Here is a 25,952-nt window from a genome sequence, read left to right as displayed (position 1 = left end):
AGTTTGCAAGAACCTGCTTCCCAGGTTTTTACTTCCCTCTTCAGCCGTGGCTCATTTTCCCTCAACAGAACTGAACCAGAATGCCCATACAGTGCATGGTAAATAAGAGGATCCGTGAGTTTTGATTCTTTTCTTTGTCAGTCATTTTCTGAGGGAAATGATAATTGTTTTTCATTCAACAGTTACTGATATGACACTTTTTATATGCTACGTGTTTTTTTTTAAACTTTTTAATGTGTATTCATTTTTGAGAGAGAGAGTGAGAGCAGGGGAGGGGCAGAGGGAGAGGGAGACGCAGAATCTGAAGCAGGCTCCAGGCTCTGAGCTGTCAGCACAGAGCCTGACACGGGGTCTCAAACCCACGAACCATGAGATCATGACCTAAGCCGAAGTCAGATGCTCAACGAACTGAGCCACCCGGGCGCCCCTACGAACACCTATTCAGGTGTTCTTAATAAAATATCTAAATGGCAGATTCTGGAGATGCAAGGATTTTAATAATAGAAAATAAGGCACTTTATAGAACTGTAGGAGTTGACCCTTTATGGAATCCATTTTAAACTTGTGAGCCACAATAAATATAATTCACATTGCAAACTATCACATACTCACACTTATAAATATTACTTTTTAAAAAGATTTTATTATATTTTTAAAGGGTTTATTTTTAAAACTATTTTTAATGTTTATTACTTTAAAAAAAATTTAATGTTCATTTATTTTAAGAGACAGAGCACTAGCAGGGGAGGGGCAGAGAGAGAGGAAGACACAGAATCTGAAGCAGGCTCCAGGCTCTGAGCTGTCAGCACAGAGTCTGACATGGGGCTTGAACTCAGGAACCACAAGATCATGACCTGATCCGAAGTCAGACATTTAACCAACTGAGCCACCAGGCGTCCCAAGAGTTTATTTTTAAGTAATTTCTACACTCAGTTGGGGTGCCAACTCACAACATGGAGATTAAGAGTCACACTGTCGGGGCACCTGGGTGGCTCAATTGGTTAAGCCTTTGACTTTGGCTTAGGTCATGATCTCAATGGTTCGTGAGTTCAAGCCCCATGTCTGGCTCTCTGCTGTCAGAGCCTGCTTCCAGATCCTTTGTCTCCTTCTCTCTTCCTTACCTCTGCTTGCACTCTCTTTCTCTTTCTCAAAAATAAAATAAAACATTAAAAAAAAAAAAAAGAGTTGCACTGCCCACCAACTGAGCCAACCAGGCACCCCTTATAAATATTACTTTTTCAAAAATCTCACAAAGTAGGGACACCTGGATCTTAAGCATCCAACTTCGGCTCAGGTCACGATCTCACATTTCCTGAGTTCGAGCCCCGCATGGAGCTCTGGGCTGACAGCTCAGAGCTGGAGCCTGTTTCAGATTCTGTCTCCCTCTCTCCCTGCCCCTCCCCTGCTCGTGCTTTGTATCTCTCTCTCTCAAAAATAAATAATAAACATTTAAAAAAATCTCACATAGTATTATTCCTTCTACATGCAATGCATTCTAGTATTTTTTTATTTCCTTTTTGAAAAAGATGTCACAATTCACTAATGGGTCATGCTCTATTTGTAAAGCATTGCTGGAACGAATGAATCCATTTGCCAGATCAGAGATACCTGAGGATTTTCTTTCTAGCCTAAAATATTTTCTTTCCCTAATGTTTATTTATTTTTGAGAGACAGAGACAGAACATGAGCGGAGGAGGGACAGAGAGAGAGGGAGGCACAGAATCCGAAGCAGGCTCCAGGCTGTGAGCTGTCAGCACAGAGCCCGACGCAGGGCTCGCACCCACAAACCATGAGATCACCACCTGAGCCGAAGCCAGACGCTTAACTGACTGAGCCACCCAGGCACCCCTCCTGTTAATTTTAAAATCTTAACAAACCTAGGGGAAATTCTGAGGAATTTCTTGAATTTTCCTTTCACTTAATCAGGGCTTTCTGCTGTTTACCAGAGTAGTTCTACTTTCCATTGCCATCCCTTGGACGTTTTTGTATGCTGGGTTGTAGGGGATTTAGGAGGCTGCTGTCCTGGCAAGATCATCATTTACTGTAGACTCTATCCTTGACTGTAATAAATAGTTAACTTTACCGGGATTTTAGGGACTTATGAATTTACAACTGATTTCTATGTGGTCCTTTGTTAAATCAGATGATATTGGTATTACCCAATATCGAGGCTGCATGAGTTTTGCCCTTTTGTAGTATTTTGAGACTCCCAAGAAGCAGGTGAGCAAGGCTCTTCCCCATGAAAGAGACGTGATCTGCTGCTACACTCAGGGTGGAAGAGGGCATTAACTAGTGTCGGGCTGCCTGAGGTCTTGACCACCCTGCTTCTTCAATCTTACTAATCAATGGCTGGGGCAAGGAGGATCTTTCTAGTTTCTCAAAACTGAGCAAAAAAAACCCACAAAACAAAACAAAACAAAACAAAAAAAAACCCCACTTAAGACCCTTCCCCTGAATGGCCAACTACAGTTGACCTCAGTTTCTTCCATGCTAATGCAGGCCACCCCAAGATGAGCCACTCTAGTGTGAAGACTGAGCTGAAGGCAATCAAGACCTTTCAGGCTCAAGAGAAACTTCTGTCCTTTCCTTAACCACAGAGAAGAATCTAAATTGGGGGTATTTCCCAGAATAAGGATAATTATCAGAGATAATTTTTATCTGAGTGACCCATCTGTATGGTAGGGCAAACATTTTATTACCAAACATCTGCATTACTTTTTATTGCCCTGTTAAGTGCATTCTTCCCTTGAAGCCTCAGATCCCCACCCACTTCTCCTTAGTTCAGAATGACATATAGAACTCATTTTGCCTGACTTTAGAGTTTCCAGGTCTGTGTGGATGCCCCCTACATATGCTATAAAATTTGATTTTCTTCTGTTTATCTGTCTCGTGTCAATTTGATTCTTAGTTCAATCAGAAGGACCTTGAAAGGGACAGGAGTTCTTGCCACCGACACTTACCCTCACCACCTGTGTGGAGAATTCCATTTGTCCTACAAGCTGATTCTGGTTGCTTCCACCTTCCATTATTGCCTAAGTCCCTGTGACTGCTGCCCAGTCATTGCTTGCCTCTGGCCTTGCAGAGAGCTCATGACGGTAATGCCCTGCCTTCAAGTAGTCAGTAACCAGGAACAAACTCCAGACTTCTCCCAGACTTCTACAAGCGACCTCAGTCACCTCCCTTCCATGGGAAGCAGCCAGTAAAGGGGCTGACTGGGAGGGGCCAGTCCTAGATATCTTTCCATCTCAGTGGGAGAGGAAGGAACTCAGATTAATAAGGTGCAAGAAAAAGCACCATCAAATTCATGTCCTACCATTTCATTTAATGCTCAAGGCCAGAGCTTTCCAAAGTTCTTGGATCGTAAGAATCATCTAGGGTGTTTAAAAACATAAATTCTCATCTCTACTCCAGCCTTCTTGAATCTGAATCTCTGGGGAGAGGTCTAGGAATTTGTATTTTAAATACGTATCCTAGGCAAGTCTTTTTTTTTTTTTTAATTTTTTAAAAATATTTATTTATTTTTGAGAGACAGAGTAAGACAAAGTGAGACTGGGGGAGGGGCAGAGAGAGAGGGAGACACAGGATTGGAAACAGGCTCCAGGCTCTGAGCTGTCAGCACAGAGCCCGACATGGGGCCCGAACCCACAGACTGTGAGATCATGACCTGAGCCGAAGTCGGACACTCAACCGACTGAGCCACCCAGGCGCCCCTAGGCAAGTCTTATATATTGGGAGACATTGTTTGGCCTTATAGCTGTTAAAAGAGATGAGAAGCAGAGATGATGGAAGACTAGGGTTAGAATCACTAGGGGAACTTTCTTCACTCCTCCATTAACACACACACACGCACACAAACATGTGTCCACACACACACACACACACACACACACGTCTCCAGTGTTAGTTTCTTTTTCCAATTGGGTTATGTAGCTTTTAAAATCCAATTTATTTAATCAACAATGTGAATGTAAACTTTTTTTTTTTTTTTTTTTTTACGAGAGAGAGCGAGCGAGCGTGCAAAAGCAGGGGGCGGGCAGAGGCAGAGGGAGAGAGAGAATCTTAAGCAGGCTCCATGCTCAGTTTGGAACCAGATGCTGGGCTCGATCCCATGACCCCAGGATCATGACCAGAGCAGAAATCCAGACTCAGGCACTCAACCGACTGAGCCACTCAAGTGCCCCTTGAATGTAAACTTTTATAGATGTAAATTAAATAATTTTAAAAGTCTAGTTAAATTGTTAATTTTTTTAAATGTTTTATTTATTTTTGAAAGAAAGAGAGTGCGTGAGCGAGCGGGGAGGGGCAGAGAGAGAGGAAGACACAGAATTCCAAGTAGGCTCCAGGCTCTAAGATGTCAGCACACAGCCCAATGTGGGACTTGAACTCACAAGCCATGAGATCATGACCTGAGCCGAAGTCAGATGCTCAACCAACTGAACCACCCAAGTTCCCAAACCATGCGTTACTTTAGATATTTAAATATTTATTCATATTAAAATAACAAATTATAAAATGGTATTACAAAAACAAATTAACAAAATGGTATTAAAAAAATTTCTTCCCCACTCAAATCATTTTATTTAATTCTTCACAGGCATCTTGTACAGCAGGGTTTTCATCATCATGGGGAATTTTGAATCATCTAACAGTTCCCTCTTGGCTGTTTAAGAAAGAATGTTTAAAAAAAAAAAGTATTTCCCCCCCAACCCAAATTCTAGTTAGGTAACATACAGTGCAGTATTTGTTTCAGGAGTAGAATTCAATGATTCATCACTCACATACATCGCAACAGCTGCCCCCTTAACACCCATTAGCCCACCCCCACCTACATCCCTTTACCAACCCTCAGTTTGTCCTCTATCTTTAAGAGTCTCTTAAGGTTTGTTTCTTTCTTCCCCCTCCCATATGTTCATCTGTTTTGTTTCTTAAATTCCATGTGCGAAATCAGATGGTATTTGTCTTTCTTCTACTGACTTATTTTGCTTAGCATAATTCCCTCCAGTTCCATCTACGTAGTTGCAAATGGCAAGATTTCATTCTTTTTGATGGCTTAGTAATATTCCATTGTATATATAAACCACATCTTCTTTATCCATTCATCCATTGATGGACATTTGCACTCTTTCCATAGTTTGGTTATTGTTGATAATGCTGCTATAAACATCAGGGAGCATGTGCCCCTTCAAATCTGTATTTTTGTATCCTTTGGAATAAATACCTAGTAGTGCAATTGTTGGATCGTAGGGTATTTTTATTTTTAACTTTTTGAGGAACCTCCATGCTGTTCTCCAGAGTGGCTGTACCAGTTTGCATTCCCACCAACAATGCAAGAGGGTTCACCCGAAAAGAACATGTTTTAAATTGAATAGGATACTGTCAGTGGAGATATTATGGGGTCTCCAAAAACCATTTGTTAAACATCAAGACAGGTATGTTTCCCCCCTCTATATTCACTATCTCCACAAATAAGTACTTCTTGCGTTTCTCTTTTCAGTGACTTTTTAAAAAGCCTACTAATAATGATCTCCTATGCTTATTCTCCAAGGTTGTACCCTCAGGAATGTCTTCACCTTTTCCCCATAATTTTTTAGGTAACCCTTATTAGAAAACTGCCATTGCTCGAGGCCCTTTCAAGACATATTGTCTTCCTGAAGAGTACTTTGTTCAAAAAGGACAAAGACAAAAACTTAAGGCAACTTTTTTCTGAAGAATGGTATCTTGGAAAAATTTTACTTCCTATTCTGGCATATATGCTATATGTTTCCATTTAAGAACATCTGCACCTAAACCTAACATCAGTTCCCAGGGAAGTGAGACTGGCCCGGCTGTTCTCTCACAAGATGCTAGAAGGTAGGCGGAGTGGTGGCATACCTGCACCTTGTGGTTATTTTGTGCTAAAAGGATAAACTGTAGGGAAGTCCAGGACTGCTTTTTAGAAGATGATGACTTGGCTGTTATTCAAAGCTTGCAAACTGGATTTTAATGGGAAGCAGCATTGAGTTGTTAGTTCTAAAGATGGTAATAATATTCCTGAAATGCCTTGGGGCTGCAGAATTTCTCTACGAAGTTTTGTAATTTGTGTGTGCGTTGAGCATTGTCTGTAGACTGAAGAAAGTTTCACATCTTTATCAACTATGACTTTTTGGAAGATTGTGGATGCTGCAGTGGTGAAGAAAACACAAATTTGTTTAAAAGTATTCGACTCACACTAATTTTTTGCCATTTTGCAATTTCCCAATGAATAGAAACTGAAACTGCTCTCAGGGTAGACAGCAGAGTTCTAAGTTATTCAGGCGAGTTTGTAGATGACCAAGTTTGTTCCGTCAGCAAGTGCCTAAAAAGGTTCAGAGAATGACACACTGGCGCGGCAGGGTAGGGGCCATAAGAAAAAAGGCATAGACAGAGTGGCAGAGGGACAGCACCCATCTGTCCTGAAGAGCAATTCGGAGAGGACCCAGGAAGAGGGAGGGAGGGAGAAGACAGTTGCTGGCACATCACAAAGTACCTGTTCTTTCATCCATGAACAACTAGTTTTATCTTAGTGGCAGGTGTTTCCTTAACAGCTAAGATTAGAAACGAATGATCTCTTGTTAAACTCATCAGTTCATCAGAACTAGGGAGTAAGCAATATGAGCACTGTAATTTTTGCTTTTAATTTTAAAAGCGTCTATATTGTGAGGGGCACCTGGCTGGTTGAAAGAGTATGTGACTCAGTCTCAGGGTTGTGAGTATGAGCCCCATGTTGGGTGTGGAGATTAAAGGAATAATTTTTAAAAATGAAAGCACTTTTATTATGAAAAAAAAAAAGATATGCAATCCATGTAAACAAAGCAAAACTACAGTACTAAGCAGGTTTCTTTTTCTTCATTTTTAATATCAAGAACCATAATTTGGGGGAAGATGTCAGATAATTCAAAACTATGGCAGCAAATTGGGTCTCCAAAAAAGTGTTATTTTAAAGAAAGTCACAGTAAAAATGATTTTAATAATGTTGCAAACAAATGTTTACTACTGTATTTACTACTTCTTTGCTTATTAATGGGAAAAATATTTTTTAAAAAATGTTTATTTTGAGAAGGAGAGAGAGAGGGAGAACACATTTGGGACCAGGGGAGGGGCAGAGAAAGGAGAAAAGGGAGAATCTCAGGCAGGCTCTTCACTGTCAGTGTGGAGTCCGACACGGGGCTTGATCCCATGAACTGTGAGATCACGACCTGAGCCAAAATCAAGAGTTGGCCGCTCAACCAACTGAGACACCCAGGAGCCCCACGCATTTCCATTTTCAAATGGTGGGAAAAAAGACCTTGCATGACACAAAATAGCCTGATTCCTTCCTAGTGTAGCAAAAACAATCCAGGTTTCAGACCCAAAAGACCTGGACTTGAATCAGGGTTCTTCCACTTCCTAAACAGCCTTGGATAAGACGCTGAAACTTTTAAGATTTCAAAGTATTCAAATCGAGAAATAAATAAAATTCTAGAAAAATTTGTTTTCATTAATATGATAAAAAAATAGCATGTTAGAAGTATAAGAACTTGTAATGTAGTGGAAAAAACTGAGAATTAAAGTAAACTGCTTTGGGGAGCCTGGCTGGCTCAGTCAGTACAGCATGTGACTCCTGATCTTGGGGTTGTGAGTTCAAGCTCCCGGTTGGATATAGAGATTACTTAAAAAAAAAAGAAATTGCTCATGGTGCCTGGGTGGCTCAGTCGGTTGGTTATGTGTCGGACTTCGGCTCAGGTCATGATCTCATGGTCCATGAGTTCAAGCCCCATGTTGGGCTCTGGGCTGACAGCTCAGAGCCTGGAACCTGCTTCAGATTCTGTGTCTCCCTCTCTCTCTGCCCCTCTCCTGCTTGTGCCCGCTGTCTCAAAAATAAATTTTTTAAAAATTGCTCATTTTTCTGAGACCTCAACTGCCTTCATCAGTAAAATGGGTATAAATAACCTATGCTGCTGTCAGTATTGTTGTGAAGAATAAATGAATTGATGTATATCAGGTGCCCAGTACTGGGCCCAATACACAGTAGATGCTCAGAATAGTCCTGGCCTTGCTCCTAGGATGCAAATGAAGATGAGTGGTAGACCTCCACTTCACAGGACTTCTTTAGAAAAGAGGAACTATATAGGGCAACGATAGTGGTTGTAAATAAATAAACTTTTCTCTATAAACGTTTCTGCTGAGAGAAATCTTTCAATTGGCTTGCTAGAGGTCTTTGCTCTTGCAACAAGTTTAATAAACTTTAACATGTGCCCATGAACTACATTGTCAGAATAAATTTTTTTGTTTTTAACCAAGAAAGGAGAGATTATAATTCCTATGGAGCCAGTCTGGTGGAGGAAAGAAGCCTGTTAAGGAGCAAGAATTCTTTGTCTCTTTTCAGGGAGCAAGAACTCCTGTTCCCTTCAAGGTCCTTCTAGCAGGACTAGGAATCAAATTGACACGAGACAGATAAACAGGAGAAAATAAAAGTTAACAGCGTACATACAGGGAATCCACACAGACATGGAAACTCCAGAGTCAGGCAAAATGAGGTTTGTATGTCATCCTGAACTAAGGAGAAGGGCTCCGGGTCTGGGACTTAAGAGGAAAGGAAGGCACTTCACAGGGCAATAAGGAGAACAGATGTTTGGTTATTAGATGTTTGCTCTGCAATACAGATGGGTCACTCAGATAAAATTTATCTCTGCTAACAATCCTTTTTCTGGGAAATACCCCAATTTAGATTTTTCTGTGTGGTTAAGAGACGGACAAAAGTTTCTCTTCAGCTTGCAGGGTCTCAAGCGCCTTCAACTCAAGATAATCCATATGTCAAGTGGCACATTCTGGGGGGGGGGGGGGCCTGTCTTGAACCCTTTCAGCACTAAGGAGCAGACTAGGTGGTAGTATCTTCTAAAAAAAAGAAAAATGTCCCACTCTCGGTGCAGAGGAAATAAAGGAGGAGAGCCCCCAGAGACTACAGCATTCAGAATTTGACTGACTTGCAGGCTGAATAACTGAAAGGCTCCTAATGCTTTCAGAACTCTGTTTCCTTAGCTATCAGATAGGAATGATAATACCTGTTTCACAAGCCTCTTCATTGTGAGGCCTATTGCCACAGGCTTTTCCAAAACTGTCAAATGTTAGACAACCTGAAGATTTAATAACAAAGAATGAAAAAATGAACGAAGCAGCACATTGGGGTTTGGTTTGGTTTGCGCATCTCAGCCAATCTGATTATCCCTTTACTTTTCAGAAAACAACAACATGGAAAGGCTTGAAAGATATCATCTAATTTTATTTTAGATATCCTCCATTTCTTCCCTTCCCTCCCAATTTCACTCTTTACAAAAGGTTGCTGGTACAATTCTTTATGTAACAAAATGTAACTTGGCCAGCCGGATTAACCCTTCTTCATCTCACCTAGAATTCCTTCCTTCCCTCTTCATCCTCCGTAGTCTGCCAATCCCTCCCTCTTTCCTAAATTCTCACCCCTCCTTTAGGCCTTCAAGAACCCAAGCCCTCTTTCTCTTAATCCCATTTTTTCCATAATGAAGCATGAACTGTGTCCTCTGAGGTTCAACCTTACGTATGTATTTGTATGCTTTCCCGCAAATTCAACGTAATTCCCTTAGTTTTATTTGGCAAGTCACAATTATTTATAACTATAAATAAATGCTTACAAGTGTCTTGCACCTGATGACATTATCTTAAAAAAAAAACTGTTCTAAAAACCCTACTCCGTTCCCTTATCACTGGATTTTTCCCTTCTGCACGTAACTGTTCCCACTCCCATCAGCTATACTGGATCACAGACAAGGCTGTGCAGCGCGCGGGCAGCCGGAGCCCGGGCCCCTCTGGACTCTCAGGCCCGGGCTCCAGGAGCCCACTGGCGGCGAGTAGGGCTGGGCCGCTTCCGGCCGCGCGGTTCTTCCGTAATACCCGCGAGCGCCGGGGAACCCCGGACAGGCCCGGCAAAAGGTCGGCTTCCGCTGGGCCTGGGCGAGGGGCAGACGAGGGCGCCGTACGCTTTTGCAGACCCCGGAGCGCTTTCCGCGGGGCCAGCGGCGACTACGCAGTGACGGACGCCGGAGCCGGCCGACCGACCGCCACGAAGCGACCGCCACGTCAGGGCAACTTCACAAAACCCGGGCGAGGGCGGGTGACGCAGGCCGGGCGGCCGCGGCGGGGTTGGGCCCGCGGCCAGACGGGAAAGCTTACCTCCAGCCCGGGCGCCCGGTACTGCGACTCCCCGGCCGGCGCCGGCGCCTGCCCCGCCCTCAGGGAGGCGGGGGAGCCGCGGGGGAGGCGGTGCCATCGCGAAGCCCGCGCCCCGCCTTCACCCTCCTGCCTGCAGTCCGGGCCGGGGCTGGGCGGCGTCTGCGGAGGCTCCCTCGGCCTGGCCCAATCGGCCTGAGCCGCGCTTTCACACCGGCGGCGGCGCGGAAAGGTGGAGGCGGCTGGCCGGGAGGCCGGAGCCTGGCCAGCGATCCGCCATGGAGACCCGCTACAACCTGAAGAGCCCGGGTGAGCAGGGCTGGAAGCGGTGGGCGGCGCCGGCGGTGGGCCGGGGAGGGCGGAGTGACCCCGGACCCCGGGTCGGGCGCTGCGGTTCCCTCGCGTCCGCCGCCACTCGCGGCTCCGCCCCGGGTTTCGCGCTCTACGCGAGACCGCCGCCTGCCGGGATGGTGCAGGCCGCAGGGCGGCCGGGCGGGCACCGGCTGCGAGTCCGGGGACTGGCCAGTTCCCCGCAGCACCTGGACTTTCCCTTTCCTCTTGTTGGTTGCGTAGTGCTGGGTCATAAACTCATATCTAAGAACAGATGTAAAGATGATGTCCGTGGGTAATAGTTAACAGCGCCGTGCCGTCCGTACCTGCACCCTGAACCGACCGTCGTTATCCTTTCGTCGCTGCCACCGGACTTAGATTAGCTGTTTCACTCACTTACACGTGAGGATTTGGTTGTTTAAATATCGCCTTTGCAGCATTTGGGGGCAAATAGAATTAAAGACCTAGAGGAAATACTCTGTATTAAACCAACTAACCAAAGCGCTAAGAAAACTAGTTAGATGAGCCAAGCCCTTTAGTGCTTAACCATGATTTTTGCCATGCCGACTAACATGATATATATCTATATTCGGTCATAAAGACTTATTTTTCTGTACTTAGTGCCCCTGCTTCATTTACAAAACAGCCCAAACAGTCCTAGCCTCAAGTTCTTTTCTGGTGCATTATGAAGATGCACGAAAATCAAGCAGCTCTCTCATATTAAGGCAGGCTGGAAATGAACCACTAGTTTCTGTAAATGGTATTTATTCTATGTGTACCTTGATAAATTTGTCAGGAGGGACAAACACCACAGTTCACCTCTAAATGATATTCCTAGAATATTAGTGGTGGTTTGGCCAAATATTGCTGCTGCTTATTTTTTCATTACAAGAAAGCATCTTTTCATTAGGAATCAGTAAGATTAGCATCTTTATGGAAAGAGCGGACATGTGAGTCTTTGATTTTTAAAAAATACTTAATATGTAGAAACTCCGGAAAAGCTTGAGGTTATTGATTAAGCAGAGCTTTGTTAGCTTGAGTGCTTTCAGGCTGAGAAATGTTCTTAGGTGACCAAGTGTGTAGAATGGGTCATACCATGTATGGGCCCATAGACTCCTTTAAAAATCTAGTGAAGGCTATGGGCTTTCCAAGAGATGCATTTATACAATTCAATTTCAGTTTGGTTAATGGCTCTCCATTCCCCATCTCTTAAGAACACTAGAGGGGAAAGGGGAAAATAAAAGACAAAGAGGGAAAGAAAACTTTGGTTTTAACGATAGATAGTAGAATGCTTAAATTGTTTAGATTGTTGTAGATTATTTTTTATGTTTATTTTTGAGAGAGAGAGAGAGAGAGAGAGACAGAGCGTGATCAGGGGAGGGGCAGAGAGAGAGGCAGACCCAGAATCTGAAGCAGGCTCCAGCACAGATCTGAGCTGTCAGCACAGAGCCTGATGTGGGCTCGAACCCATGGACGGTGAAATCATGACCTGAGCTGAAGTCATACACTCAACCACCTGAGCCACCCAGGCGCCCCTAGATTGTTGTAGATGTAAATAAAACTATATGGGTAAAAATGTATGGTGACTCTGAGGGCTCCTGGGTGGTTCAGTCGGCTAAGTGTATGACTTTGGAGCAGGTCACGATCTTGGATCTCGGCGTTAATGGGTTCGAGCACCGCGTCGGGCTCTGTGTTGACAGAGCCTGGAGCCTGCTTCAGATTCTGTGTCTCTCTCTCTCTCTGCCCCTCCCCTTCCTGCTCCCACTCTCTCTCTCTCACAAAAATAAACATTAAAACATTTTTAAAAATTAAAAAAAATGTACCTTGGTCACAGGATACCAAGTTCCTTAGGACAGCTGAGATACTTGATGGAGTGTCCAGAGAATAATGCAAATATGAGTAATAATGCAGTTTGGAAGGGAAAACTGGTGGATCCAAAGACATTGTTTTTAACAGCACATTGCTCAGTTTTCTTTTTTTAAGTTTATTTATTTTGAGAAAGAAAGCACAAGTGGGGGAGGGGTAGAGAGAGAGAGGGAGAGAGGGAATCTCAACTAGGCCCTGCACTGTCTACACATTGCTCAGTTTTGATAGGTTATCATGCCTGAGGTTATGAAAAGCTTTTAAATTCTCCAGAATTTGGGGGCGCCTGGGTAGCTAGTCCCTTAAGTGTCTGACTTTTGATGTCGTCTCAGGTCATGATCTCATGGCTTGTGGTATTGAACCCCACGTCCGGCTCTGCACTGATAGCACAGAACCTTCATTGGATCCTCTCTCCCCATCTCTCTCTGCCCCTCCCCCGCTTCCTGCTTGTGCTCTCCCTCTCAAAATAAATAAACAAACTTAAAAAAATTCTCCGGAATTTTGTGCATTTCCAAAGTATCTGATCTGTCAGCTGGCTGAGCTTTTGTGGACATGCTTCATGCTGTGTTGTAAATTGCTTCCTCTTTTTGGTATCATTTCCTCAAAGGTGGTGGTGTTGTTCTACCTGAGATCATTTTTTAAAATCTTTTTTATTAGTTACTCTGTGGATCATTTGGAGTTCATGGTGAAGGTGAATTAGATGAGATATGGGACTTACCAGAAATGCTAGCAAACATGGTGAAAATGCTTCCTTTGTTTTATTCTCAGTCGTGTGGTATTTTTAGAGTAATCCATGTGTGAAAGAAAGTGATTAAAAGCACTTCACAATGGAAGAGATATAACTCTTTCTAATTAGACATATGCATGGCACAATTAGGAGAATACACATAACTGGTAAAGGGCCAGTGTGCTAGTATGTGGCTAGTATGTATGTTCAGTTTGTAAGTGGGAAAACTTATTTCTTTGTGATTTTTCTGGAATGGACTTGTGGTTAGGGGTAAAGTTCTGTGTGGAGCTACCTCATTAAGCCTCTGACTTAGCCCATCAGTGGTTGTTCTGGATCAAGCTCCCTGATCCCTTTTTGGGTCTGCTCTGGCCAAGGTAGTAGGATTTCAGAATACAAAGTAGGGTGACCTATGTGTAGAGAACTTCTTGTGGTAGCTTTCTTCAGAAGGGGTCTGTGGCCGTGTTTAGGAGGTGATTGGTGAGAGACTGGAGCAAAGGCACCCACTGTCTGCACCGGAAACCTGGGAGCTGTTCTATCCATATACCCTTAGTGTTGGCTGGACCTTCATGCTAATTATTCTCAAGCTTTAATGTCCAATTCAGCCCTTTTCCTAGGCTGTAGTATACCTGGAATTACTGGTGATTCAAAGTCTTCACCCAGATTTCCCCCACACTGAAAAAATCTCTATGAGGTAATAAAAAACCAAACTCATCAGTTTACTCTCCTCCTCCAGAGTCCCGTCATCCCTTATTCCAGGATTGACAGCAACTAGGCACCCATGGGAATTATCTTTGATCTCTCGGTCTACTCCTTAGTCTACCCCCTACCCTGGAACGAACACCACACACTCACACCCACACCCACACACACACACACACACACACACACACACACACAGGCATACTTGCATGGGTGCCAGTATACACACACACACATATTTATTCAGTCACTTTTGTCACCAGCTCCAGTAAAACAAAAAACAAAACTGATTAGATCAGTCCTTAAGTTGAAAAAATTTCAATGTCTTCCTAATAGCTATGGATAACATTAAAAGTAAAGTGTTCAGTTTGGTCTACACGGCTGCTCACGATTTGATCCTTGTCTTTCTCACCAACTTAGTCGAGACTACTACAACTGTGCTCCGTTGCTTTTTTTTTTTCCCTCTTCTGCATTTTTGCCATGTATCCATTTCGCCCAAGTGACTATCCAGATGGAGTAGCTCTTCTCACCTGTATGCCTTGGTCCCTATTGGAAGCTCTGCTTGGCATGGCTTCCCTTTAATCCATTGGAAATTCCTATTCTTCAAGCTTCTTTAAGGTTCGGCCTTGTCCAGCTATCTTAAGCAATTAGGTAGACTATAAGGTAGTCCCTATGTTTGTACATACTTGGTCAGTGTTTGTATTTCAATTGTTTTAATATCTTTCTCACTGTGAGTTTTTTGAAGGCAAGAAGCAGGTCTTGGTTATTCGGTCTCCATCACTTGGACATTTTTTTAAATGTTTGTTGAATGGATACCTTTGTAGGGTCCTTCTGGACAGAAACACTAGTCTTTAAACATTTGCTTAAGTGCCTTCATTATGGGAGTAGGAAGAGGCACTTGGGGAGCAGACATTGGGTTCATATCCCCAATATACCCTCCTTCTGCATTTTACCCATGCTTTGGAGATTGATTATATTAAGATATTTGCTTTCTTTCTTTTTAAAAGAATTTTTTTTTAATGTTTATTTATTTTTGAGAGAGAGAGAGTGCGAGCCCGGGAGGGGCAGACAGAAAGGGAGACACAGAACCCAAAGCAGGCTCCAGGCTCTGAGCTGTTAGCACAGAGCGTGACACACAGGGCTTGAACCCACAAACGTGAGATCATGACCTGAACCAAAGTCTGATCCTTAACCAGCTGAGCTACCCAGGAGCCCAAGATATTTTCTTTCTAAGAGAAATAGATGCTTGAGAGACAGTGACCTGTGAAAGATCCCTTTAGCTGGGGCTTTGTCTTCAAAGCCCAATGTTAAGCCTAGAGAGGTAGAGCCTGGGTATTTGAAGGTTGCTATTGCTAATGCCTAGGCCCATAGAGCCTAGAGTTTGGATCCAGAGTGATCCTGTGGTCTCTGTAGAAAAGAACAAGAGCAGGCATGCAGGTATTCCCCATCTCCTTTCCTTCCCTGGCATATTGTGTCTCACCATGGTAGAATTCCTTGAATAATCTTGCAAAGAGATAAGAGAGGAGATGATCGGAAAAAGTTTTCTCTGTATGTGATAACAAGAGATGGAGTATCAGGAGTGGCAGACCATGTTCTAGACCTAGCTGCCAGGCAGTAGTTTGAAACTTGACTATCCTGTAGTGATAGTTCTCCTTGGGAACCAGGGAGCCATGCCATGAGGCCAACTATATATGCTCATTGTCTGTTGTTTTTAAAAAATTTTTTTCAATATTTATTTTTGAGAGAGAGAGAGAGAGAGAGAGAGAGAGACAGAGCTCAAGCAGGGGAGGGGCAGAGAGAGACGGAGACACAATCCGAAGCAGGCTCCATGCTCTGAGGTGTCAGCACAGAGCCCATGCAGAGCTCAAACTCATGAACTGCGAGATCATGACCTGAGCCGAAGTCAGACGCTTAACCTACCTAGCCACCCAGGTGTCCCCTCATTGTCTGGTTTTGAACCAGGGAGAATTTTGAGAGGGTCTTATATCCCAGTCTATTTCTGACAATAACTTGTGACCTGGGGAAGAGGTGGGGGAGAGGAAGGAAAAGAGAATTACGTGAAGATATTATTGACTCCCATTTGACAGATATGAACATTGAGGCAGAATAAGATTAAGTGATTTATTTAAGGATTTAGAGCTACAGAATATAGGAGCCAGAGGTTTAATGCAGCTCTAATTCAGAGTCCACATTCTTTTGCACTAAGACATTTATAATATATGTAATGTAATTTCAGGGAAAAAAAGATTATGAGAACACTAGACTAATATTACCTTCTATTTGGCTACATGGCTTTAGCTCTCACATGGTATGTGCCTGTGTAGTCTTTGAACTATGAAAATCAGTATGTTTAGTTGTTGAACACATGATTGTTCCTTTATTCAGTTGTTATCAGTTGTTCTTAATTCTGATCCTTTCTTAACATCTCTCATAATATCCAAGTACTACTGGGTGTTTATTTTTTTTCTTTCTTGTTGAATTGAGCTGAGTGGGGGAGAGGTGGAGAAAATGTGGAAAGAGTTTGCAATAACATAAAATAGATTTCTTCAGCTTAATCATTCAGCCAGCTGATGAGAAATGAAGAAAAAAACAATCTCCATGGCATCTTTGATTGCCGACAGCAGCCAAATGAATTAACTTCATAGCAGCTTCCATGATTTTATTTCTATCTAATAATATTAATTTGAAAGAATGATATTTTCCTGTGGCTTTAAACCAAGGTTTTTCAATCCTTGTTCCATGGGCTCCTTCGATAGACTAGGTTGAAGGGCGTAAACAGCCTGAAGGCCCCTCCATCCCCAACCAAAACAGCTCTGTTACCTGTTGTACATATTGAGGTTCTCATTAAGCTTTTTTTTGAACAAAGGATTTTATTGTCAAATAAGTTTGAAAACCATTGCTTTTAACCAGATGCTTGGAAAGATTTTTTGGGAGGATGATAGTAAAATTCAATTAAACTAATATTTGAGTGTTTACTATGTGCTAAGCCCTGAGGAGCCTGCAGTGAAGTAAATTGTTTCACAGCAGACAGGTGTTAACTAATTACAAGTGAGATTTTATAAACTTTATAAAAGATAAAATACAGAGTGTTAGGGCTTAGAGCAAGGAGTCTCAACCTAGTTTCTACAGTAGTGGCTTCCAGATGGGACTGACCATTAGAATAACTAACTTGGAGAGTATTTCTGGTCTCTATTCCCCTCCCAGGACTCCTCAGAGATTTTTATCTATCAGATGGGCATCTCTAGTCATTCTTCGGGGTGTACAAGGGAAGTTGTCTGGAAGACATTCCTAAGGAAGTTTCTTAAGGCCTGTCTAGTTGGGGAGTGGGAGTGGGAGCAGCATTGCAAGCTGAGGACCATGACAAATACTAGATTAGAAACATGTATGTGAACATTAAGATACATTTCCCCCCATGTTCTAGACATTAGACTTTTTTCCATTCTTTGACTCCCTGCCCCCTACCTCCACCACCTGCCCCAAGACTACAAGCTCCTTGATAACCAAAACTGTATGTTGGTTGCAGCTGTAACATCTAATATGATGAACTCAGTAACTATTTGATGTTCAAATACTTTGATCAAGTGAACAAAGTCTGTGACTACAAGGACCTAGTTTGATGTAGGAGATAGAAAAGAACGAATAATTATGGGATAGGATAGTGAGTTATGAACTCTTTCCCCCACTTAGGAACCCTTGATTAAAAGGAAATTTTATGCAGAAGTCCTGATACATACTGAACTGTTTGGTTGTATGTGTGTGGGAGGTGTGCTCAGTTAACCTCTCATTCCATACCTATACCTCTATGCATTTTACTTTTATTGTTTCCTCTGCCTATTCATACCCATGCATAATTCCCACTGTCTTTCTTTCAGATGTCAGTGCCTGCCTGACTCCTTTTCTCTTCTGTCTGCTGTCAGGTTAGGTGCCCACCTGGTACATACTTCTCTTATAGCACATTGAACTATATCAGTTGGTTTTCAAGCAGAATTTTGGGGAGCCATGGGCTACCTGTTTTTTTCCTGGCTTTACAGTCCTATACCAGTATCCTGACATTTTTAAGCACCTACAGCTTGAGGTTTGAGGGGCTGGGATCAAAGGATTGACCTTTAAGAACCAGTAGGGAAGGAAGGAGGGTACAGGTACAGATAGGATTTGTAGGTTGTGATAGGCTGCTGACAGTCATTTATCGTGGAAGTAAAAGGCTGTGTCATTAACTGTAAGAGGTGAAAGAGGAGTGAGATGAGGAGTAAACAGGTGTGAAATAGTCTTGGGGTGCTGGCTGGAGTGGGCTGCTTGGCTTACCAGAGAAATTCCAGAACGTTGGGTGGCATTGTGTCCTGGTGGAAGTTGTCGATAATAACTCTGTAATGACGTCAGTGTGCCTGCCTCTGTGACTTTTTTTACCCTCCCCTTCAGTAATGCTCAGCTGTTTGGGTATAGATACCAAATAAGAAGATGGTTGGGTTGGGTCAGCTAGAATTATATTTTATTAGGGGAGTATAAATGAGGAATTCCTAAGAGCCAAAGGTATGGAAAAAGAAGGACGTGAATATAGATATAGGTGGTTACAGAAATTTATGGGGTGAGTTGATTGGAGGTTTTAATTAAGCTGAAGAGTCTTCTCAGAAAGGAATTCAAGGGGCACCTGGCTGGCTCAGTTGGTAGAGCATGTGACTGTTGATCTCCATCAGGGTCTGGCATTGGGCGTGGAACATTGGAGCATACCTTAAAAAAAAAAAATCAATTAGAGCTGTGGAGATTTAGTGACTCCTGGGGACAGTCCCATTTAAATTAATGCAGAATAGTGGGTGAAAATTCCCAAGAGGTAGAGGATATCCTCCCTGTATAGGAAGATACAGGGTCTACCGTTCATAAGCATGAATTCCAGAGGGCACATTTTTGTTAATACAGATATTTTAACAAAATAGAGTTGGAATGCCTGTGTTAGAATTCCAGCTGTCATTGACTAGCTGTCTGGACTTGGACAAGTTATGTAATCTCTCCATGTTTCAGTTTCTTAGTCTGGAAAATGGGAATTTTGTAAAAAGTTTATTTATTCATTTTGAGAGAGAGAGAGGTGGTGCACGCAAGCAGGGGGAAGGGCAGAGAGAGGGAGAGAGAGAGGATCCCAAGTAGATTCCACGCTGTCAGCAAGGAGCCCCGTGTGGGGCTCTATCCCATCAACTATGACATCATGACCTGAGCCAAAATCAAGAGTCAGATGCTTAACTGACTGAGCCACCAAGTCTTCCATTGTTTTAAGGATTACGTGAGTTAGTGTTTATGAAAATGTGTATTAAATAAAAATAGTGTCTTTATGAGACTGCCCTAAGTATTTAATTTAATATATAACTCTTCTAATGCCATGTCCTTCCCCTCTCTGATTATTACCATTATCCCATAATTAAACTTTAACCATATACCCAGTTGAACTAGTCCTCTGTACAGTTTTTATTGAAATAGGAACTTTTTCATTAGTTTGTGAATTTGTGCTAATCTCTTGGAAAAGTGTATTTTAAATGTCTCTATCTTATGAATTTTATTTTAGCTGTTAAACGTTTAATGAAAGAAGCAGCAGAATTGAAAGATCCAACAGATCATTACCATGCACAGCCATTAGAGGTAAGTTTCTATCTCCCATGTCTTAACATGTGGATTAAAAAAAAAAATTTTTTTAACATTTAATTATTTTTGAGAGACAGAGCACGAGTGGGGGGAGGGGCAGAGAGGGGGGCGGGCACAGAATCCAAAGCAGGCTCCAGGCTCTGAGCTGTTAGCACAGAGCCCAACATGGGGCTCGAACTCATGGACCATGAGATCATGACCTGAGCTGAAGTTGGACACTTAACCGACTGAGCTACCCAGGCACTCCTCTTACATGTGGGTTTTAATGCTTTAATATTTTATTTTTATTTATTTATTTTTTAAAACATGGTATTATTTTTTTAAATGTTTATGTTTGAGAGAGAGAGAGAATGTGCGAGGTGGGGGAGGGCAGAGAGAAAGGGAGACAGAAGATAGGAAGCCGGCTCTGCACTGACAGTAGAAAGCCTGATGTGGGGCTTGAACTCATGAACTGTGAAATCATGACCTAAGCCAAAGTCAGATGCTTAACCAGCTGAGCCACCCAGGCGCCCTAATACTTTAATATTTTAAACTAATTACTTAAAATTGTTTTTTCATTGCTTTGAGTCATTACAGATGTGTTTGATGTGGTTTATTGACATATTTTACTCCCTATATTTTCTAAGTATTTATTTCATTAGCCATTCAGAATCTGACATTTTAGAAGCAAATTTCCGGTTTCTGTAAAATGGTCTCAGATGCTAAATTGGTTTTATGTTTTGAGTATGAGGGAGGGAGGGGGAATGGAAAGAACCCTAAACTCTTTATACTTTGAAAGATCTGGCTCCTTGAGGGGCCTCTGCAGTTAGTCTAGGCTTTTTGCACAAACATCTCTATCTCTTTTTAGTCTTCCCATCTGTATTTAAATGTGCTCAGTCTGGTTTCCATGACATTAGTGAGAATAAAATGTAATTTTGCACACTGTAAACTGTAAAGTACTTGGGAACTCTAAGATAATATTGATAGCGTATTTATTAATATTACTGACTACTTATAAATAAATAAGCTCTTAAGCATCCATGAGGGATAATTTTTTAAAGTTTGTTAAGATAGTAACAGTAATTTTACAGTAATTATTTGATTATATACTAATTATCACTAATTAGTATTCAAGGATTAATTTCCAGCTTAAGTAAATCTGGAATCTAATTTATGAATATATAACAGTGCTCAGCTTTTAAAAATGCATTTGTTTAAATTTTAGCTTTTGTGGGACATGGAAACTAGATTAATAACTTTTATTTATAACTTTTATACTTGAGACATTTTGTGCATTAACTATTTTAGTAATGTGAAACATTTGATTTTTCTCATCGAGGAATATTTCTGATACTCCTTTATAAAGATGATCAGACCTTTTAATGTTACTAATTTCTTGCTGGTTATTTTTTTTGTTCAGGATAACCTTTTTGAATGGCACTTCACAGTTAGAGGGCCCCCAGATTCTGATTTTGATGGAGGAGTTTATCATGGACGAATAGTACTGCCCCCCGAGTATCCCATGAAACCACCAAGCATTATTCTTTTAACGGTAAGAATTCTTGGCTTTTTGGAATACTTGTGGTTTAACTCTTCATGACGACTACAGAGTGTGGTTAGCATACTCATTTTCGCTAAGAAATAAAGTGGGACATTATTATAATTTTGTCTTTGGGGACCACGCCTTGATAGTACAATTATTTTCCCCCAAAAATAATTCCTAGGAATTATTGATGCTAATGAATGCATAGTGGCCATAGTGTAGGTGATAGGATTCAATGAATTAATGTATGCAAAGTGCTAGGCAGTGTCTGGCACTTGGTAAGTACTCAGTAGAGGGTAATGTTATTATATCTCTTAATCGCATCATTTCCTTCAACTTCTCAACTTTGTTACACTCCTTTCCTCATTTTCCTATACAGCTCTTAAAGTAAGAGCTGTCACAGAGTCCTCAATAAATGTTAGTTACATTATTACTATTTTTTAAAATTTACTTATTTTGAGAGAGAGAAAGTGTGTGTGGGCATGTGCAAGTGAGGGAAGGGCAGAGAGAGAGGGAGAGAGTATCCCAAGCAGGCTCTGAGCTGTCAGTGCAGAACCCTACTTGGGGCTCGATCCCACAAACCATGAGATTATGACCTGAACTGAGATCAAGAGTTGAATGCTTAACTGACTGAGCCACCCAGGCACCCCTCTGTTATCTCTGTTTAGATCTTAGAATTTCTGTCGTCACATATTTTACCTCCATGTGAAAGAAAGCTGTTGATCCAGTATTCTCTTATTTATCCTGGGATGTTGTTCCTTCAGAGTAAATTTCTCTTATTTGTTAAGCATTCTTTCCCTCGTTTCTTTAATTTGCAAGTATGTCTAAGTATCCCCTAACCTTGAAAAAAGCAAAACAAAACACAAAAACCTTTCTCTGTTGGGGTGCATGGGTGCATCAGTTGGTTCAGCATCTGACTTCAGCTCAGGTCATGATCTCACTGTATGCAGGTTTAAGTCCTGTGTCAGGCTTTGTGCTGACAGCTGGGAGCCTGGAGCCTGCTTCAGATTCTGTGTCTTCCTCTCTCTCTACCCCTTCCCCACTTGCACTCTGTTTCTCTCTCCCTCGAAAAATAAACAAACATTGAAAAAAATGAAAACCTTTCTGTGTCTCTCCTACCTCTTTAAACTGTTGTATTTTCTCTTGGATAAGTTCAAGACATCCTTACTCAAGTTTAGTCTGTTTCAGTCTGGTTCTACATGCTTACTACACCAATTTCGGGGACTAGTTTCAAAAATCCTGCTGCCCCTTTTCGGTCTTCATCCCAGTCCATCTAAGTTAAATATCTGACACACATGGAGTGGCAAATGGTGAAACACAAGGTATTCATTAATAAATACCAAACTAATGCTGCTTTTACCTATATTTGGTGTAGTGGAAAGAGCATTAGTTTCAGAGCCAGTAGACCTGGATTCTGACCACTGCTCTTGCCATTACACCAGAGGCAGGTTATATAATCTCATTGAAATTCACTTTTCTCATCTGTCAAGGCTTGTGTATGGTAAATATAATCACAATATAAAGTTCCTAGCATATAAAATTTGCTGCTTAACACACATTAGGTGATGTTGAGAATTGTTAATGCTGGGGATAGTCCTGGGGGGTGCCCTACTGTGTTAGGAGTCCCTTTTTAGTTGCTAGATCATGTGGCGAGCCAAGTGGTCCAGGAGTGGGGCTGGTGCATGGAGAAACTGGTGAGGAGGAATAGTTGGGGCAGCAGCTTTCACCGGAAGTATAGAAATAATTCCAGTAGTTACCCAAATTATGGTCATGGTTAACACACTGGCTGAGAATCAGCCCTGCCCTCCTGATTGTCAGTATTTACTCTTTCTGGTTCACTTCCTCTCTTTTGAAAAGTCTTCTCCAATCTTCATTCAACAAGTATTTGTTAAACATATGTCATGTACCCTGTAGGTGTGGCAGAGAATAAGTTAAATTCTCTGGCCATGTAGAGCTTATATTCTAACTTCATGCTTCTTCTTCCTTATCCTTCCCTTAAATATGGATATTCTACAAGTTCAGACTTCAGCTGTTTTCTCTTATTTCTATAAAATGGTTTCATCAGTCATCTCTGTTAAGGCAGATACCAAAAATGTTTCTTGTCTGACATCAGAATGTCTCTATTTCTGCCTATCTGCTATACGTCATCCATAGCTCTTCTACCAAGACAACAGATCCATGTCCAAAACTGAAATCATTATCTCTGATCTGACTCTTTTGTGTTCCTGTCTTATGAAATTGTATCATCCTTATGGAAATCACTTCAGTGTCAGAGCCTTCTGCACCAATATCTAATTAGGTAACACCAAGTTCTTAGGTTTTATTCTAGCCTCTGTATATCTTCTCTTTTAGATCCTTCACAGGGCCTTGTGCGGTACTGGGCTCAGAGTAGGACATCAGGACATCTTTATACATCAATTATGTATGTAGATTTCAGTTATGCAACTCAGTTTCAAAATGGTGCTACAACCCTTTTTTTTTTTTTAAGTTTGTTTATTTTGAGAGAAAGCATGCGTGGGTGTGTGCAAGTGAGGGAGGGGCAGAGAGAGGGAGAGAGAATATCAAGCAGGCTCCGTGTTCTCATCACAAAGTGGAATGCGGGGCTTGATCCCACAAACCATAAGATCATGATCTGAGCTGAAATCAAGAGTCGGATGCTCAACTGACTGAGCCACCCAGGTGCCCCTAGGTGCTACAACTTCTAAAAACAGCTTTTATTGTTCTTTCCGACTTCAACCAATATTTGTGGAGTATCTGTAAGAGGACAAAAATCTGTGTCCCCTTGGAGATTATGTTAAGAATTTTTAAAAAAATTATTTACTTGTAAAATATATTTATACTTATAAAGTATACAATATTAAACACATGTATAGTTTTTTAAATGCCTTATTTATTCCTAAGGCTAATGGACGATTTGAAGTAGGCAAGAAAATCTGTTTGAGCATCTCAGGACATCATCCTGAAACTTGGCAGCCTTCGTGGAGTAGTGAGTATTAATTTAAAGTGAATATAAATCTTCTATTCTGTAACTCTGATCAATTCATAATTATAAAGTGTAACACCCTTTTGAGATTGAAGCCGTTTTGGATAAATAATTTGATGATATTTAATAAATAATAAAAATTCTTTCCCTCTCTTGGTTTTTGCCATCATTTTATTTTATTTATTTTTTTAAGTTTCTGTTTTTATTTATTTATTTATTGAGAGAGAGAGAGTGCGTGCGTGAGAGAGATTGTGAGCAGGGGAGGGACAGAGAGAGAGGGAGAGGGAGAACCCAAGCAGGCTCCCTGCTGTCAGCATGGAGCCTGATGCAGGGCTTGATCTCAGGAGCCATGAGATCGTGACCTGAGCTGAAATCAAGAGTGAAGATGCTTTACCAACTGAGTTAACCAGGTGCCCCATTTTAATACAGCCACTCTACCTGCACCTCTTCAGTGAAAGCCTATGTGTCTTTTTTCTCTTTCTAGAGTAAACCCAGTTCCTTTTACAAAACAACTTAGATTGATGTTTACTCTTTATTTCAGTAAGAACAGCATTATTAGCCATCATCGGGTTTATGCCAACAAAAGGAGAGGGAGCCATAGGTTCTCTAGATTACACACCAGAGGAAAGAAGAGCGCTTGCCAAAAAGTAAGTTTTGCATTTCACTCTTTGTTAGGATTGAAATAACTTTTCTGGGTAATGGCAGTAGGCAGATAGGGTTTGTCTCTTACTTTGTGAGTTACCTTGGTTACAAGATCTAGTCTTAGTTTTGCTATTTTAGAAATTCATTTGTAACAATTTATTACTCAGGGATGACCAGAGTCTAAAAATTATTTCATGCTGTCCAGTTTTCGAGAGTAGTTGATTATATCAACCTACAGTGGGAAATATCTTCTCCAAGAAAACAGTTCTGGTTATTTGTGTCCCTTTGGGCAGTATTACAGATGGAAAAAAACAATTCAAATATTTATATATAGCTTTTCATAATAAGATTAAAAACTCTTTGAGGGTAGGGAGGGAATCCATTTTATCGATCTTTGCATCTACAGTATCTGGCTCAAAGCAAGTGCTCAGTAAGTGATCCAAAATAAAGTAAAGGAGGTTTTCTTTATCAGGTTGTAGTTTTCTGGTGTATTGCCTTCTCATTTTTTTCAGAGGCATTCTGTCTGTATAACCCAGATTAGTCATCAGATTCAAAGTAGCCTCTCCTTTGAGTAGTGCAAAGACTAATTTTTTTTTGATGTTTATTTATTTTTTGAGAGAGAGAGAGAGAGAGAGAGAGAGAGAGAGAGAGACAGAGCGTAAGCAGGGGAGGGCAGAGAGAGAGGGAGACACAGAATCCAAAACAGGCCACAGGCTCTGAGCTGTCAGCACAGAGCCCGACATGGGGCTTAAACTCTCAAGCCATGAAGTCTTGACCTGAGCTGAAGTCGGATGCTTAACGTCTCAGCCACCCAGGTGCCCCTGATTAATTTTTTTTAAGAACAACTTCTAATCCAGTTTATTTTTTTAATCAGTGTGCATACAGAAGGGACCTTATAAGAAATCCTATCATGAGGATTTCCAGTGCTAGAATAGTATACCCATCCCTCAACAAATGTTAAAAGATTCCAAAATTGCACTGAGGTGAAGAGTATTTAAAAGTACTCACATTCTGTAATTCTTGATCTTGATCATTTTCCTGCCCTGGACGCTGCTGTTTACTACCTCTCGGGCATTTTATGTTAGTTAAATTTTAGTATATCACAGTCTAGAACAGTCCAGAATACGTCCTCTATAGATGTTTGTTAAGTCAAAAATTTTAATGTCTGAAAGATTTGATAGACTCTTTGGTTTTCATCAACAGCTTTGCTTCCTTCCTTCCTTCCTTCCTTCCTTCCTTCCTTCCTTCCTTCCTTTCTTTCTTTCTTAATGTTTATTTATTTATTTTGAGAGAAAGAGTGCACATATGTGTGTGTGCAAGCAGGGGAGGGGCAGAGAGAGAGAGAGGAAGAGATAATCCCAAGC

The 25,952-nt window shown here is 41.6% G+C and overlaps 2 protein-coding genes across 2 annotated transcripts in view; one reads left to right on the top strand and one right to left on the bottom strand.

Moving 5' to 3' along the window:
• Positions 1-5,226: 5,226 nt before the first annotated feature.
• Positions 5,227-10,329, bottom strand: LOC125165598 (circumsporozoite protein-like). Its single transcript, XM_047858650.1, has 2 exons — positions 9,060-10,329; positions 5,227-6,159 (listed from the first exon to the last, which is right to left on the bottom strand). The coding sequence occupies exon 1, from the start codon at positions 10,295-10,297 to the stop codon at positions 9,845-9,847; it is 453 nt and encodes a 150-aa protein (XP_047714606.1). The 5' UTR covers positions 10,298-10,329; the 3' UTR covers positions 5,227-6,159; positions 9,060-9,844.
• The window catches only part of UBE2J1 (ubiquitin conjugating enzyme E2 J1), a 29,371-nt gene continuing 13,747 nt past the window's right edge, over positions 10,329-25,952 (top strand). The window contains exons 1-5 of the mRNA XM_047858649.1: positions 10,329-10,506; positions 19,365-19,438; positions 20,841-20,972; positions 23,865-23,949; positions 24,488-24,593. Coding sequence (XP_047714605.1) covers positions 10,476-10,506; positions 19,365-19,438; positions 20,841-20,972; positions 23,865-23,949; positions 24,488-24,593 — 428 coding nt within the window. The 5' untranslated portion in view covers positions 10,329-10,475. The remainder of the gene's footprint in view (positions 10,507-19,364; positions 19,439-20,840; positions 20,973-23,864; positions 23,950-24,487; positions 24,594-25,952) is intronic.

Source organism: Prionailurus viverrinus, chromosome B2, assembly GCF_022837055.1.
Source record: "Prionailurus viverrinus isolate Anna chromosome B2, UM_Priviv_1.0, whole genome shotgun sequence".
NCBI lineage: Eukaryota > Metazoa > Chordata > Mammalia > Carnivora > Felidae > Prionailurus > Prionailurus viverrinus.
The sequence above is the reverse complement of the archived record's forward strand: the minus strand, read 5'-3'. Positions and strand labels throughout refer to the sequence as shown.